This window comes from Dromiciops gliroides, chromosome 1, assembly GCF_019393635.1.
Source record: "Dromiciops gliroides isolate mDroGli1 chromosome 1, mDroGli1.pri, whole genome shotgun sequence".
Classification (NCBI taxonomy): domain Eukaryota; kingdom Metazoa; phylum Chordata; class Mammalia; order Microbiotheria; family Microbiotheriidae; genus Dromiciops; species Dromiciops gliroides.
In genome coordinates, this window is record NC_057861.1 from 388512389 (window position 1) to 388529193 (window position 16805).

The 16805-nt window shown below is 37.4% G+C and overlaps 1 protein-coding gene across 1 annotated transcript in view; it reads left to right on the forward strand.

The window, feature by feature from the left end:
* ADAMTS6 (ADAM metallopeptidase with thrombospondin type 1 motif 6) overlaps nucleotides 1–16805 on the forward strand; it is a 349111-nt gene that overhangs the window by 239676 nt on the left and 92630 nt on the right. The window contains 2 exon segments of the mRNA XM_043970648.1: nucleotides 6347–6492; nucleotides 8894–8957. Of these exon segments, the coding sequence (XP_043826583.1) occupies nucleotides 6347–6492; nucleotides 8894–8957 (210 nt within the window).

A 16805-nucleotide genomic window follows, 5' to 3' on the forward strand; every position in this document is an offset into this window, starting at 1 on the left:
TGGAGATGCTCAGGGACAGTAGCATTAACAAAAGGAGGAAATTTGATGAGCCCAGACAGTGCACTTGGTACTGTGTGTCCACGGGTCAGAAACTCCTGCGAATCAATCAGCATAAGTTTCAGCCAAAGAACTTTCCTCAGATGTGGTAACAGTCAGAGCTCTTGGACTGGAATCAGCGCTGTACCAATATCTGAGGAAGGAGGATGAAATAGGAAACAGAGTTGGAGATGGCAAAGAGTAGGATATTAGGGTTGGCATTATGGCTGAGAGATATGGAAACCAATCAGGAACCACTCCTTACCATTCCTGATGGTGACCACAAAAGAGCTTCCAAGTACTTAATCTGGTGCCTTCAAGTTGATCTAATAACATTAGAGCCTGTGATGAAAGAAAAGAGTTTAGTAAAAGTGAGGTTTGTGTATAAATCACCCAGATTCTGCCTATCTTGCTTGGCCTATGAAATAGAACTATGTCAGTGAAAACTGACTTAGGATTGGACTCTCAAATACCTTTTTAAGACATCAGATAAGTGATACAGCTCATGTACATCTTTAGCTCTTAATTCACTTTAGGGTAGGATGCAGTACCCTTTGCCTGGGACCAGAACTATTAAGAGCAGGAAGTAGAGAATAACTCTTCTAATTATCCTAGAAGCAATGATGCTGAGGGATGACATGTTCTGATTTAGAACCTGGTCCAGGATATTGGTGTTCTGTGTCCCTGCACCTGCAAAGCAGGCCATTATTTACATCCCAGCTGAAAGATAGTCCTTCTAAACAGCACAGTATGCTCCCTCCAACCCAGGGCTGTTCTGACTGAGGAAGAATGCTCTGTATTGAATCGCCAATACCATTTCCTTTAGAAACCTGGGATTTCCTTAGAGGTCTCTCCTTCCAGATGCTGGCTGGGCCCAGTTCTGGCTGTGGTACAAGTTATCCCAAAATTACATCCCCAAAATGGCCTAGCTGCAGAGGGGGAAACAAATTAATCCTACATCTCTGCTCACCTCATAATTCCCTCATGTGGAATCCTAGTTCATTTTTTAAAAAATGTTTCATTATTTGATTTATATTTTATCATTGTTGGAACCCATCACCTGTTGCCTTCAAGTTAAGAACTCTACGTCCTTGTTACTCTTCTTAGTAGCTCATGAACAGCTGTGGCCTTGTAGTAGTAGTAGGTCATATTGGTCAGAAAATAATAGTGTTTCTTGAAAATACTTTAAAAGCTTCTTAGGAAAACATTGTTTATAAATTATTTTAATTGTGTAATTTAAAAATTCTTTCAGATATTGGGGTTAGGGAGAGAAAAGAAAAATGACTAATGACCTTTCACTTCTTCCCTGGTGACCTTGGACAAATCTCACTTCTTTGGGTCTCTTCCTGCCCTCTGTAAAATGAGGGGTTTGGACTAGATGAATTTGAAGGTCACTTCTAGCCCTAAACCTGGCAACTCATGACCTTTTCTGAAACTGGTTCTACACACCCAAGTCTAATAGAAGAAATGCCCAGTTACCCAGCTGATCTCATTGAACACTTCAGGGACTGGACCTTGGATTTCATTGGTATAGGGAACTTGCAGGTGAGAAAATTATCTCTGTCAATGCATGTGGCACGTAGCTGCAACTTAATAGTCTTAAAAATTGCTTACAACACCTAGTTGAAGTAACTTGCCCATGGTCACACAACTATTATTTGAACATTTCAGGTATATAGATAGATAGACAGACAGACAAGTAGTCTGCCTTTCCATAAATTAACCTGGTTAACTGTTGTTTAGGATAGTCGTCCTACATACAGCATAGAATTAGAAAAAGTCACAACTTGGCTTTTGGCATCATAGTGCAAACTTTGAGACAACAATAAGTGCCTGGCTTTGGCTTAACTATTTCTTGACTATGCTCTTACCCTGTGTCCACTTCCACCCTGAGCCCTGTTGGACCGGAGGGATTTAAAATTAACCTTCAATTTATAGGTAGGGAAACCAGAGCCAGGAAATGAAATGACTTCTCTTGGGTTATAGAAGTAATCAGGTTCAAAACTGAGATTAGAACATAAACATTGTTAGTTGCTAGTCCCATACATACTAAGGCTGTTAAACCTGACCCTGCTCTCTGTAACAACTAGCTGACAGGAAGATTCCTTTATTATTATGGCTTGTTAGCTCTTCACTCATAAATCTGCATTACTTAACCTGTTGACATAATTACATACTATGTCGTATTTCCAGGGAATTGATAAAATGAATAGCATGAATTTATTCGATGAAAGGGCTTCTAGGAAACCATTCACAAGATGCTATGTAATAATGACATTCTAAGCAATGTATTATAACCTAAATAGTGAATTTATCTCATACCAAAAATCAAGTTTCTGTAAGAAGCTAAGCTTGTCTGTCTGATTACTTGCCTCGTTCTATACCTTGTGACTGTTTTTTAGAAAACAGATATAGCACATCCCTCATTCTTAGAGGACTTTATTTTCTTTATCCTATGAAAAGGGGAAAAATTATATTTAATTATGAAAGTTTGTCTTGGTGAATTTATTCTATATGATCTAATCCTTGGTCTGAAGTAGCATTTAGATAGGTAGATGCTACTAAATCTTTCTCTTCATTCAGTATTTGAGATAAGAAAAGCAAAGCTAGGGAAAAATAATTAAAATGTTCTTCATGTTGTTTTTGCAACTGATTCCTTTATGATTTAGAATAGTTAATAGTAGTGGCAACTAGCTATGTGATCTTGGGCAAGTCACTTAACTACTTTGAATTTCCATTTCCTCATCTGTAAAATGACAGGGTTGGACTGGATTATCTCTGTGATCCCTGGTGGCCCTAAAAGTATATGAGCCTATGAAATAAAAACACTCAAAAATTTTTATTTCAAATCAAATTTAATCAATTTATTTCATTTCAAATAATACTTATCTTTTTCAATTGCAAAATGAATGGTTGAATAGATCACCTGATACCTTTAAGTTAAGAACTTAGTCCTTATTAGTCCTATTAGTAGCTCATGAACAGCATTGACCTTATAGTAAGTTATATTATTCTGAAAATAATAGCATTTCTTGAAAATATTTTAAAAGCTTCTTAGAAAAACATCATGTTTGTAGATTTTTTTTCTTTTCAGGGTTTCAATCCTTGGGAGTAGGGATGGGGCAGAAGGCAGAAGGTTCATGAAACTTAATAATAGAGCAGCAAGAGATTGACTTGACCATGGTCACATAGTCAGTATCTGTTAGAGGGCAAAATTTGATTAGAAGTCTTCATGACTCCAAATCTGTCTCTGTCATGCTACCATTAGTTATATCACAGGAAAAAAAAAAGAACAATGATAGAAACCCAGCATTCTGAAGTGAGCATGGAAAGAATTTAATTACCATGGGAAATGGTGTGAACAACTACCACAAGTATTCTCGCACCCTGATTCTTGTACTTAGAAACATACCAAAAGAGATCATATCTTGCCATTTCTTGTCTGAAGGGCCCCCATATCTGGTTAGTTATGGTTAGTTATAAGCTGGGACCTGCCAAAAAGTTTTCTAGTCTTCCTACTTTTCCCCCTATTCCTACCCCAGGTCTCATACTTTCATCATACCCTCTCCTTTCAGGTTATCCTTTCACTTCACAAATGTGAAGAATTGGTCTTCTAAAAATTCTATCCTTAGTCTAAACCATTTTAAAGAGGGCTGTCTGTTTTCTTCTTGAAGCTCTTCTTATACAGAGACTCATATTCCTCCTCCGTAGACTGTTGGATCATTTTTTTTATCCTCTTGCTTTATTTTCAACTTTTCCTCCTGTATAATCCTCTGTGGATATGTGTTTGATGTAATCCTCTTCAAAACATTACAAATGTAGTACTTGAAGACAGTGATGGCCACCTCAGCCTCTTCTTCTCTTGGTCAAATTCCCTTACTGTATCCTCACAACATATCCTCACTGTGTTGACTTCTTACACAGCAGCCCTATCTTTCTCACAGTTATACACGGTCAAGCTTCTCTGCCAGGTTTTTTTGGTTATTTACTTCTCAAGTGTACCACCTTGCCTTTTTCCTGTTGTCTTTCATTTTGTTTTTGTAACACTAGGATAAATACTTGTATTATCTTTCTTTTTTGTTTTTGTTTTTGTTTTGTTAGTGAGGCAGTTGGGGTTAAGTGACTTGCCCAGGGTCACACAGTTAGTAAGGGTCAAGTGTCTGAGGCTGGATTTGAACTCAGGTCCTCCTGAATCCAGGACTGGTGCTCTATCCACTGCACCACCTAGCTGCCTCCATTATCTTTCTTTTTAAAGTAAGATCTTGAAGATCTAAATAATTTGATGTCCTTTGATTTGCTGTTGGGGCAGGGCTAGTAAGACATTACCTTTGCAGTGGCTTTTTGTTATCTTGAGCTCAGTGTTTCAAGGAGTGTGGTCCTGGAATTCCCTATCGTCCACAAGATCGTTTCATGGGCTGTAGAAGGTCAAAACTATTTTCATAATAATATATCTTAAATTCTAACAAGGTCATTATTGATAGATATTACCCACATAAACAAAAGTTTTTGGAGGGAGGTACCCAAGAATTTTTAAGAGTGTGAAAAGATGCCAAAACCGAAAAGTTCGAAAACTGCTACTTTAGTTGATGGATTTTTAGCAAGCAAATTGGGATAAAGATGATGATGGTGGTGGTGGTGATACTTGGCATTTATATAACAAAGTGATTTAAATACAGTTTATCATTTGAACATCTCAGAAGCCCTAGGTAAGGTTGGTACTATGCTTTTGTTTTGTTTTTGACCAGAACTGTGATTTCATTGGTGTAGGGAATTTTAGGTAAAGAAATTCCCTCTACCAATGAAGATTTGCACCTGTTTTGTACTTTAGTTACATGTGACGCTGAGAGATTAATGGGTTTGCACAGGACCACATGCCCAGTATTTGTCAGAGGAGAGAGTAGAACCCAGTGCTTCCTGATTTCAAGGCTGATGGGCTGCCTCTCACTGTAGTATTATCCCCATTTTATAGATAGGGAAACTGAAGCTCAGTGAAGTGTGAAGTAGCTTGCCCAGGTCACAGAGCTAGTAAGTGTATGGGGGTGGGTGGGGTGGGGTGGGATAGGGTAGAGATGGGTTTTGAACTCAAACCTTTTTTATTCTAAATTCAGCATTTTCTCCATTATGCCAGACTATGGAAGCCTTTCTAAAAAATGTGGGAAATGATACCTATCAGGAGGAGAACAACAAGTTGATATTGCTAGTGAAATAAAAAACTATGGCAGGTCTCCTTTTCACCATTAATTTTTTAAAAAGACAATAAACAAAAGTAAAATTATACTATGTTAGTGGGTGCGTGTGGTATCTCTGGGCACTTGAATGCATGCTACACTATGGAACATTAGCTATTTTTTAATACAAATTTCCATGTTCATTTTTTGTCATTGATGCAAATGTGCTGTCTTTCAGTGCCATTTTTCAGTGCTGGACAATTTAGAATAATCCCCTAACAAAAGCCGGAAAACTTCTTGATTTTTTTTTTTAAGAAAGAAAGACATTCTTTCAGTTTACCATACCCTGCAAAATAAGATTTATCATGCTAGAGTTATGAGCTGATTATAATATGTCTATCCCTTGGTAAATTATGCATGGCTTTCTCCTTATGTGCAGTGGATGTGGTTTATTGCAGGGGGTAAAGCTGAAAAATATTCCAGGACACATGTTCATACAGGGTCTATACAGATGTCTAGTCAGTATATATAATGATTTTTTGTACCCAGTCCCCAGTGTCTTGGCATTACTTTTATTATGTCTGCGCTATTCATGTAGATGAAATACCGCAACAAATTCCTTTACCATTGTAGCCTCAACCAGACTTTCTTTTTTAAAGTAAAAGCAATTACCATCATAAAAATTCCTTACTGGGGAACTTTCCATGTTGCGTTATCATTCCATGAGTTTAATAATAATGTGTGTGTTTTTCTAAAAATCTTTTTAAAGAGACCTAAATGTCTAAAAAAGATTTTGAGGTCTGCAGTTCCCTCTCTAATGAGGAACTCTGAAACTTAGGGTGAGGAGGAACCAGGCAAAAGCAGCCGAATTAGGCCTTTTTAACCTCCTGGTGTGTGCGTTACAATTTTATAAATCAGGGCCTGACTAAAGATAATCCACCAATTACACACACACTCTAACCACTGTCTAAATAGGGTTAAAGAAAAGTGAAATACCAGTCTGTTATCTTTTGGGAGAATGCTAATGCCTATAATTGGTCATTGTTTGACCATTGTAAATATATAAAATATATATGATATGTCTGTGCTGATGGCTCTAGCCGCCTGGAAGCTAATTTTCTGTTTTCTATGAAATCTTGCAGTGGTGTTATCAGGGAGAGTGTGTTCCTTTTGGCACTTGGCCCCAGAGCGTAGATGGGGGCTGGGGTCCCTGGTCAATATGGGGAGAGTGCAGCAGGACCTGCGGGGGAGGCGTCTCCTCATCCTTAAGACACTGTGACAGTCCAGCGTAAGTAGCTAAAGTAAGCCGGAGCCAACAAAAAGACACAGTTGGAAATGATTCAACGCTGTGGTTTCACATGTTATCTGTAAAAACGTTTCTCCAGTGAGCCAGTGCATGTCTTCAGAACAGGCGGTAGCCGCAGGAGAGCAGGAGAAAGAACTCTGTTAGACAGACATGCTTTTTCTTCCCCTACCTCCACCCCCCAATTTAAAAATTAAACATTTGATGCACAGTACCCTACTCTAGTAATCAAGGCCTTTTATTTTGGGACATAATCAGAGATGATTTCCCACTCTCAGAAGTAACATGTTATTCATGACTATCCCCAAATCTGGCCTCAGCTCAGCACCATTATCCCCAGGAAAACCTGAGGTTTGGGTTTTTGTTTTTGTTGTTGGGGTTTCTTTTGGTGTGCGTGTGTGTGTTTTTCACATATCACATAAAATGATTACTGGTACATTAGTATTAAAAGAGCCAGTGAGAGCACCTCAAGGGTTGAAATGCCTTGATTCACATCACAAATCACAATGAAAAGAATACTGCCCATGTGTTAAAATAGTTTGCATTTCACATGCCCCCATTAATCATCTTCCTTAGCTGCCACTGCCCTTCTCCCCAGGACTACTAGAGGCAGGTCGGCCTGCTCTTCTCCCACCCTGGCTCTCTTGGGACTGAATTCCCTCTGGCCCAAGGCCAGGCCCTTTGCTGTGTTTTGCTAGCTGGGTTGCTTTTGTCTCCCACTAGTGAGAGTGGCAGGTGGACAACTCTCTACTTAATGTTCCACCTTTCTCTCACAGAATGAATAGTTCCTCGATCTGATAATTAGATGCTCCCATTTTTAGTTAACATACTCTGTTCATTTCCCTTCATGTCCAGAGATCAGTCTAGAGATCTTTTTTCTAGTTCATATTTACTTGGTACAGAATCAATAGGGTGGGTTATGATGCCCTCTGTATCATTATTATTATAATAATTATTATTAATTTTATTATTAGCTGTGTATGGAGAAAGTTTTCCCTTTTGTTCTTCACAAGAAGACGACACTTTTTTCCATGGCTCTCCTTTCCAAAGGGAAAGCTAAACCCCTTTTCTTGCCTAGCTGGCACCTAAGCTTCTTTCTCTCTTACTGCTCTTAAAATGGAATTGTTTTTTCTTTTTAAAACACCTTTGGTTCTACTTTCTCAGCTGCCTTGCTTGAATTCTTTCTTCTGTTTTCTGTGGGTCGTTAGTCCCTTGCTGAGCACAAACCGATGAGGCTAATACCTTCTCTTTATTTTTCTTCCCTCCTTATAGCAAAGTCTCTACTCTCACCACCACCATGTAAACTGGTCTGGGCATCAAGGGCACACAATTCCCTTCCTGATTCTCATGCCAGTTGAACCATTTTCCTTCCTTGTCACTGGTATTCAAAATTAACCAAATATCATTTTAAATAACCAGTGTAGACACAAGGGAGCCAAATTATAAACCACATGTAAAATACGTGACACAAATGTGGCTGCCATAAAGAAAGTCAATAGTAAAAGACATACAAATAAATATGAAAGAGATGATTAGATTATTTTTTGAAAAAGGAAATATATTATTTTCTTTTTAAAAAATAGCCTGCCCAAAAATAATGATGTATTACTTTTCCTAATGTTCTTCAAGAGTTATTTAACTCTGAGATTCTGTGATACTGTAATTCGTGTTAACTTGGAATTTAAGTATTGCCAATTTTTCATTAAATGATGTGTAATTTAAATGATCTTTAGAATGTAAAGCCAGAAAAGAAAAGAAATATAAAGCCAACTGACTTCCAAACAAAATTTTTAAGGCCTCTAGATGATTCTTAAATTAGGAGTAATTAGAAATACAAACATTTTAACATTTCTTACTTTGAACCGAAATGATTTCTTGAGATGCTTGTTAATAGCTTTAGCTTAGGTTGTTGCAATCCCCATTCTTTCAGCCTAGAAACAATATAAACTTTTTTTGTATGTGGACCCTGCTAATAATATAACATACTCTGCCAAGTCCATTTTTGTGCTATAGGCAATTCGAATGGCTGCATATTATGCGGATGTCTAAAAGTGAGTTGATTTCCTTTTTTAATATTTAAGACCGAGTACATAGTTGCAATGACAATTGCAACGTATAAATTCCATTGAATTTTCCTAAGCATGTTAAACATGACAATTAGGAGAAGACATAGATACATAGTGATCTAATTTTATGCTCTACATACAGACCTATCCTTACAAATTATCAATATTCTAAATAATTAAAATTTAATAAAAGAATGTAATATTTTAAAGCACCTAATAATATGTTCTGATCACAGAGTATCTGAATCTCTGTGTATGTATATATACATATGTGTGTATATATATATCATACTCACATGTAAAAAAAAATATTTTTTCAGACCTTCGGGAGGTGGAAAATATTGCCTTGGGGAAAGGAAACGGTATCGCTCCTGTAACACAGATGTAAGTAAAACTAAACTCCACTATGAAAAATTAGTCCACTTTCCCCTTAGAATTTATTATTTGGTGGTTTGGCATTAATGTTAGTCTCCTTTGGCCTCTGTTTTTATTAAATCCAATTGTAAAAAGGAGATAGAAAATCTAAAATGTGGAGTGTTTAAAATACAATAAAGCCTCATTCCTTTGGACCATATTCTTTTAGAATCAGAGAATGGGATAGACCAGTGGCATAGAGAGAGAAAGGAGAGTTTGGATCTTCCACATGCTTGAATTGGAATATCTGTCAGACCCGGGTTTTTTAATCCAGAGGCTGCCTTCAATTGGGAAGACTTGGATTCAAGAGCTAGGAGCCTTTGACACAAACTTTCTGCGTGATTCTGTACACATCCTGCATTACTTTTTAGTGCCCTCCCTAAGCAACACAGTAAGACAAGAAATTCCAAAACAGATGACAATTGGCATTGGTAGGAAGATTTTCTTTATTTGGGAATTCCTATAGCAATAAAATAACAAATTTGATTTTAAAAAAACAAGAAAACAACCCAGACTTTGGGGTGATTCAGGGTATGAACTGAACCTTTGTATGAGCAATGAGGGAAAAAAGGATTTGCTACACAAATCAATAAAGCTTTAAGAAAACCCAAATTATGAAAATCTGAATTTAGAAAATTCACAGTTTAGAAGATGGTGTTTGAATTACAAAAGGACCCACCACAGCATTCTTTTAAAGATTGACCTTCTCTGGTATGCTTAAAATAAAATTTGAGTTACTAAAATTTACATTCAATACTTTAAGAACTCATCTCTTAGCAAGGTGAGATAGATCTGAATTATGAACAAGCTTTCAAAGGGACTTTTAGGGGACAGCTAGGTGGCACAGTGGATAAAGCACCGGTACTGGATTCAGGATGGCCTGAGTTCAAATTCAGCCTCAGACACTTGACACTTACTAGCTGTGTGACCCTGGGCAAGTCACTTAACCCTCATTGCCCCACAAAAACCAAAAAACAAAACAAATCAAAGGGACTTTTAATTATTTAAAAAACCCAATTTTTCAAGTGATGGAAAGGCACCTATTTCTATGTGACCAATTAGTATGCTGAGCACAACTTTTCCTTAATTATTCATTAAAATAACACAAAATTGTTATATGTACTTAAAAGTAATAAAACTATTACCTTTCAAATATACCATAATTTTTACTGTTTTCTAATTTAGATTGGTCTTCTATCCTAGATAGTCTAATTTAGTGAGATTTTCCTGTGGATGAAGACATAGAATTACACATGTGTATTCCTATATATGTATGAGTATATGTGAAAAATTATGAAATGCATATAGAGTTCCACAGAATTAAAAGCATAACATTCCCAATACTAGTTTTCTAATACTTCAGGTGGTCCCCATTCATCTGAAGGAATGTTAGGAAATTCTACAAGATTAATCTTGTATCAGACTATAGAATGTTTTGGGAGAGGTGGTGAGATTAGAGACAATGATAAAAAATTAAAAGTTTCTTGCAGTAATCCCATCATTCCCTTACAAGTTAACTTCTCTTGTTCAGCCCTTTCATTTCAATTTCCCCTGTATATCTGATAATCTCTCTTCAATTTGTACCCAGCTGCATTATTTCCCTGAGATACCCTCAACCCTTGTATCAGCTGCACTATCTCCCAAAGATAATTTTCTTGTTCCACATTATTAAGGTGGATTTCTGTGTATTTTAAAATTACAATGCTCTCAATATAAGTTTAGGATAACCTCATTATATGTACCTAGAAGAAACACTGAGAGTTAGAATTACATAGCAGGACCAGAGCAGCCATGAGATTTAGCAAGGCTCTAAGACTGGATTTGATAGAGAGTGAGATATGTCTTCTCATGGCTAACTGTTGGGTGTCTTATGACTAAAGCCATTCTGATTTTGACACCCATTTATCCTTGAAAAGTGATCATCTTCAAGAAGAATTTGCCAGCTCTCGAAGCAGTTCAAGAAGAGCTGATCCTCCCCATCCCACTCCTACCTCCCACTGGTGGATCCCCTTAGGACTGCTCCTTATGGAGAAATGGGAGTGGGCACGTCTCCTGTGTTTCTTTTTTAGTTCTGTGTTCTAGCCTTGGGAAAGAGATAAAGAGCAGCCTCATCTACTCCAACAGGGCTGTGAACCAATGAGCCCAATAAGTGAGAAATGAGTTTTCAAGGAAATAAAAAATACTATTATAAAATTTAAAATACTATTATATCCAAAGTTTTGCATCCAGACCAATATTCCATAAGGATTTCTTATTATGGTGGGGAACAAAGAGTGAGTTGGTGAAATTGGAAATTAAGACAGATGAATGTGGTAGGTCAACCTACTTCAATTAGAGAATAGGTACAGTTTTAGAAATATGGATAAGTTGTCTTTTAAGTCCGATTCTATAAATGCTCTTGATCCTGTAAAAGGACCCCTTATTAGAATACAGTATTTATTTTTATGCTTTGGGGAATAAGAAATAAAGAGGCAGATAGAAGGTTCCTGAGCTCATGGATTTAGAACTTGGAGGCAAAACTCAGCAAGAAAGTACAAAACTTAGAAAACAGGATTTGTGAAGGATGACTAAAAATTTCATATTATTTAGCTAGAAGCAAAAAGGATAGCTTTGACAGTGACTACCTTCAAATCAATCAACAGGCATTCAATAGTAGCTAAATACAGCATTTTAAGGTTTCCAGTGCTTTACAAATTTTCTCTCATTCAGTCCTCACCACAACTCTGAGAAATAGGTACTGTTGTTATCCTCATTTTACAGATGAAGATACTGAGGGAGATAGGTTAAGTAACTTGCCCAGGGTCACACACCTACTTAGGCCTACCTGACTCCAAATTCAGAGGCTCTAGTCAATACATCACTTACTGTTGTGTCTAATATGTGCAAGGGACAATGCTAAGCCTTGGGGATACAAAAACAAAATCCAAAGGGTCTTCAAGAAAATAATATTCCAATGAGGAGAGATTATAGGTTAATTATATAGAAGATGATTATCAGTCTCTTATGAGGGAAAGAGGGACATCTAAGTGGGACAATAGATAGAGTTCAGCCCTGGAGTCAAGAGGACCTGTGTTCAAATCTGCCCTCGGACATGTACCAGCTGTGTGACCCTGGGTAAGTCACTTAACCCTGTTTGCCTCAGTTTCCACATCTGTAAACTGAGCTGGAGAAGGAAATGGAAAATCACTCTTGTATATTTGCCATGAAAACCCCAAATGGGGTCACAAAGATCCCAATATGACTAAGTGATTAAACACTAACAAAAGCTGAAGAAAAAGCATCTTGCCATCAATTGAATTTAGAAACTGGAGAATTTTCCATATAGCTTTGTAAGTCTTGTAAAAAATTTTAAAAATAGAACATACAGTTACCTCCTGGGGGAGTAGTTTAGGTGTGTACTTTAATTCTATGAGGAAACTCTCCACTCACTTTTTAAAAAAAGTTCCTGATCTCACCACCCTTTCCACCTCACACCACACCCCCCATTCCCAAGTTTGACATTAAGTTACATTTGGTCTTCTTGAATGCACTGGTCTTTTAAGACTGCATGTTTTGAGTCAGAAGAGTGCCGGTAAATGATGTCAACATCAAGCATAGATCTGTCTGTGAGTCAACAGCATTTATGAAGTCTCCATTTTATGTAGAGCACCATATTAGGTGCTAGGGAATAGGAAAGAACTAATCCCTGCCCTGAAGGAGTTTATAATTTAGTTGAGCTGACAGAATACCCAAGCTATGGTAGCAACTAAAGAGCACATTTACAAGTATCAACAGATGCAAATTAATTCCCTGTGTAAAGATTGGAATGATGCCACCTACTGGAGACTTGCTGTGGGAAAGCTCCACCATGAGGAAAATGCCTCAGAGGCATTGTGGCTTTTCCTTGGCGTCAGGAAATGATGTTTACTCATGGGTGCTGTCTATCAAGGCTACCAGCCAATCAACTTGAGGAGCCTCCTATTTTCTGGGAGGAGACAGGAAGGAGGAGAGGGAGCCTGCGTGAGAGCTCTCCTGCTTTGGGGTTCCTGACTTGATGGTGGTGGTGGCGGCAGAGGACTTCACAGGAAATTTGAGGAAAGATAGGAATGCCAGGCTGTTGGAATTCTGTTCTCAATCTTTTTCTTTCTATTTTCCAATAAACCCTTAAAAACCTAAACTCGTTTTATCAGTGATTTTAGTCAGTTTCCCCCAAAACTGTGGGAACAGATTAGAATCCACATTTAGAATCTTAAATTACACACCTGCAAATTGAATAAATAAAACTCAGAATCATAGAATTTCAGATATGAACAGACTCTCAGAAGTGATCAAGGGTAACCAGCACCTCAGTCGGAACCCCACCCACCCACCCATTCCTGACCAAGTAGGGGAGATGGGGAGCTCACTACTTACCCAATCAGCCCATTCTGTTGGGGGGGGTCCCTAATGTTTAGAAAATCTCAAACATTCACCTAAAAGAAAAGTGAATAAAGTCAGGAAGGTCAATTGTGAATAATTTCTAGAAGTGAATTTTAAACCTTGTTTTATAGAAGGTGAAGAATGGATTAGCAAGGATATTTGTGTAGGACACTTCAATTTAAGGAAATGGTGAGAGATGAGAAGGGGAATGGGCAAGTTTTCTATGGAGAATGAAAGGAAAATTAATTTTAATGGGGAAGAGATCTGGTATTGAGGTATAATGAGGTAGTAGGCTGAAAATTTAGGTTAAATTTACTAGAACAGAAAGTGTTTCTCATTTAACTATCACTCTGTCATTTAGTAGTCTCTAATACTATATTTTGAGTGTTGTGGTAGTCCAGAAAATAAAAGGAAATTTAGAAAAATGTTTTGCTATTCAATTTGGGCTTAGTCACTTTCTTCTTATCTTTGGAACCAGGAATGGTTAATCCTGGACCCATAGTAAAAATGTTTATTACATTTGTTTTATAAGCTTGGACATTCCCTACAGTGATCTGAAAAAAATATCTCAGTAGATAAGTACAAGTTTTGTTTTATCTATAACTAATCCATCAGGAGAATTTGCTTTAAAATATAGATTAATACAAATAAGACAAACTACCAATTATTTCCATTTTTCTAAACTGCCCTAATCCTAGCAGCATGTTTTGCACATAGTAGGTAATTAATGTTTATTGAATTGAAACTGTGGGCTACCCTGGTTTAAGAAATTCATAGCTTCTCTGTTTAGAAGGGCCTCTCTTCTCACCGCAAGTTTTGCATACTTTAAAGCTACACAAATCCTCTTTAATAGCCCTGTAAATAAGATCTGAGAGAAATCTTTCCAACTGGTCATAATTAACTTGACAGCCAAGAGCTATCAGACTGTCCATTAGGCATTTCTGGGCTCAGTCATTTGTGATCCCAGAGCTTTTCATGAGAATTAAATAGGGAGTAAATACAAAGGATAAATTCAAATGGTCTTGGATTAATTTTCCAACCTATGCCCAGAATAAGCTAATATCAGATAGCCAAACAGTGTGTGTGCAAGGATTCTTTCTTGAGGGTCATGTGATGGACAGCCCTCTGAACTTTTTGAGGCTCATTCTGTTCCTTCTTACATGTACCCTCAGTATTCAGTGGAGTATGACAAAGACTGGAAAATGCTTCCACTGTTCAAAGGAAGTTTATTTTTGATAGTCTTTGGTTCTTAGTTCTTATTTTAGTTCCTCACAAGATCTTGTAAGCCATTTCCACCCATGCTATTATCTCCCCCTCAATCAGAACTATCTTGGACCTCACAATTCTGGGCTTAATTAGGAAAAAGCAGCAGGCTTTGTTATGTAAGGTCTTAATATGTCAAGTTGTTACCTTATATAGGAGGAGGGTAAGTAGGTGTGATATCTCCAGTTGGGTGGAGAGGACCATGATACCACTGGTATAATGGGTAAAGAAGACAACTTTGGCCCTGTCTTCAACTATTAACTGGAAGAGGGCTCAAGAAAAGCCTAAATATTACAATAATAATAACTAACATTTATATAAGGCTTTAAAGTCTGCCCTACCAAAACAGGATTATTTCATAGCTCCTTCCTGCCTTTCTTCTTCCTTTCCTGACTTCAGCATTCATCTTGAAGTGAATGAAAAGCCCAAGAGACAGAGTTTCTGGGTAATTAATAATCAATTTATTAATTAGGCTAGCTGATAATTCATAAATTGATTGTCAATGGTTTCTCTCTGTAACCAAAACCAAAACCATGGAGATCACTAACAGCTTAAATACATTTGGAAAATGGTCCCCTGACTGGTGAACAATTAATGAAGGGTTAAACTTTCAAATGAGGAGGTGGACTGAAAGCTTTTAGCCCCTCTTGATGGGGATGTGGCTTGATCATGAGACTCAGCTGCTTCCAGCGAGCTGGACAAAGGAATTCATCTCTTCCCAGGTCACTCTGGTTGGTTTTCTCTTTCATGAGGTGGGTTACCCTAAATTCCACTGGAGAGGTACAAGGATATAAACAATGCTTTAGGACTTGAATGTACCTCAATTAAATTCTGTTTACACTCTAAATAGAAGTAAGCTCTTCCATTTGGGTGGGATCCTGCCCAAGATCATGGAGGACTTTTCTGGAGGATTTGAGCAATCTCATGATAAATTATCATTTATCAGAGACCTATTGACAGGCCTATAGGAACTGGTCCCTGAGTGAGGAAATAAAAAAGAATACTTGTACCCAATTTAATAATTGGTTATTAATATAATAGACAAATAATCACATCTCTCAACTTGATAATCATTTTTTAAGTATCCCCCTGAATTAGAATATAAACTCACAGGATCGTATATTTAGAGCTGGAAGAAACTCCATGTGCCTAGGACCATGCCTTGAATATGGTAGAAAATAGAACTTAATTTTAAAAAGTGAGATGGGCACAAAGTGCTGTGTCACGTCCTAGGAAGGAAAGATCCCTTTGGCCCAAGGGGATTAGGGAAGGCTTTTTGGCAGAGATGATATTTGGGTTGAGCACTGGAAGATGGGGAAGATTTCAGAAGGTGTCAGTCGATGGGAGAAAAGGAGAGAGGAGAGTGCATTGCAGACATGGGCCAGAGCCATAGCATAAGCATTCTTTTGTAGTTCGTTTGGAGAATGCCCAACTTCCTAGTCTCATTTAAATGCGTAGGATACAGGTTCACTTGAAGTGATACATGTATCTTAATTTATCATTGTATCCCCTGCAGTTTTCATGTTGCATTTTTTAGTTCTTTGTCTCATTCAATCCCAAATATTTGGGGGATTATGGAATATTAGAGTTGGAAGGGACTTTTACAGTCATCTAGTTTAATCTCCCACTCAGTTCAGGAATTCTTGCCACAACAGCCTTAACCCAGGGTCAAGGAACTTCTCCTTAAATATATAACATAAAGGGGAGCTTTCTGCTTTAGAAGATAGCCTACTCCATTTGGGGACATCTCTTATTAAAATGTTCTTTCTTATATTGAGTAGAAATCTGATTTTTTTTTATACTTTCTACCCAGTAGTTCTGAATTTGCTTTGTGGGGCCAAATAAACAATTCTAAATCCTGCTCTACAGGGCAGTCCTAAAGATCATTGAGAAAAGCTATCTAATAATAATATTAGTAATAATAGCTAGCATTTATTTAGTGCCTTAAGATTTTTCATAGTGCTTGGTACTTGTTATCTCATTTGGTCTTCATAGCTACCCAGTGTGTTTAGGTGTTATTATTATGTTCACTTTATAGGTTAGGAAACTGAGGCCAGAGTTAAGTCACTTGCGTAAGATCCTTCCTCTAGCTAGTAAGTATCTAAGGCAGGATTTGAACTCCAGTCTTTTTCCCTCTAAGTCCAAACTGTTTGTATC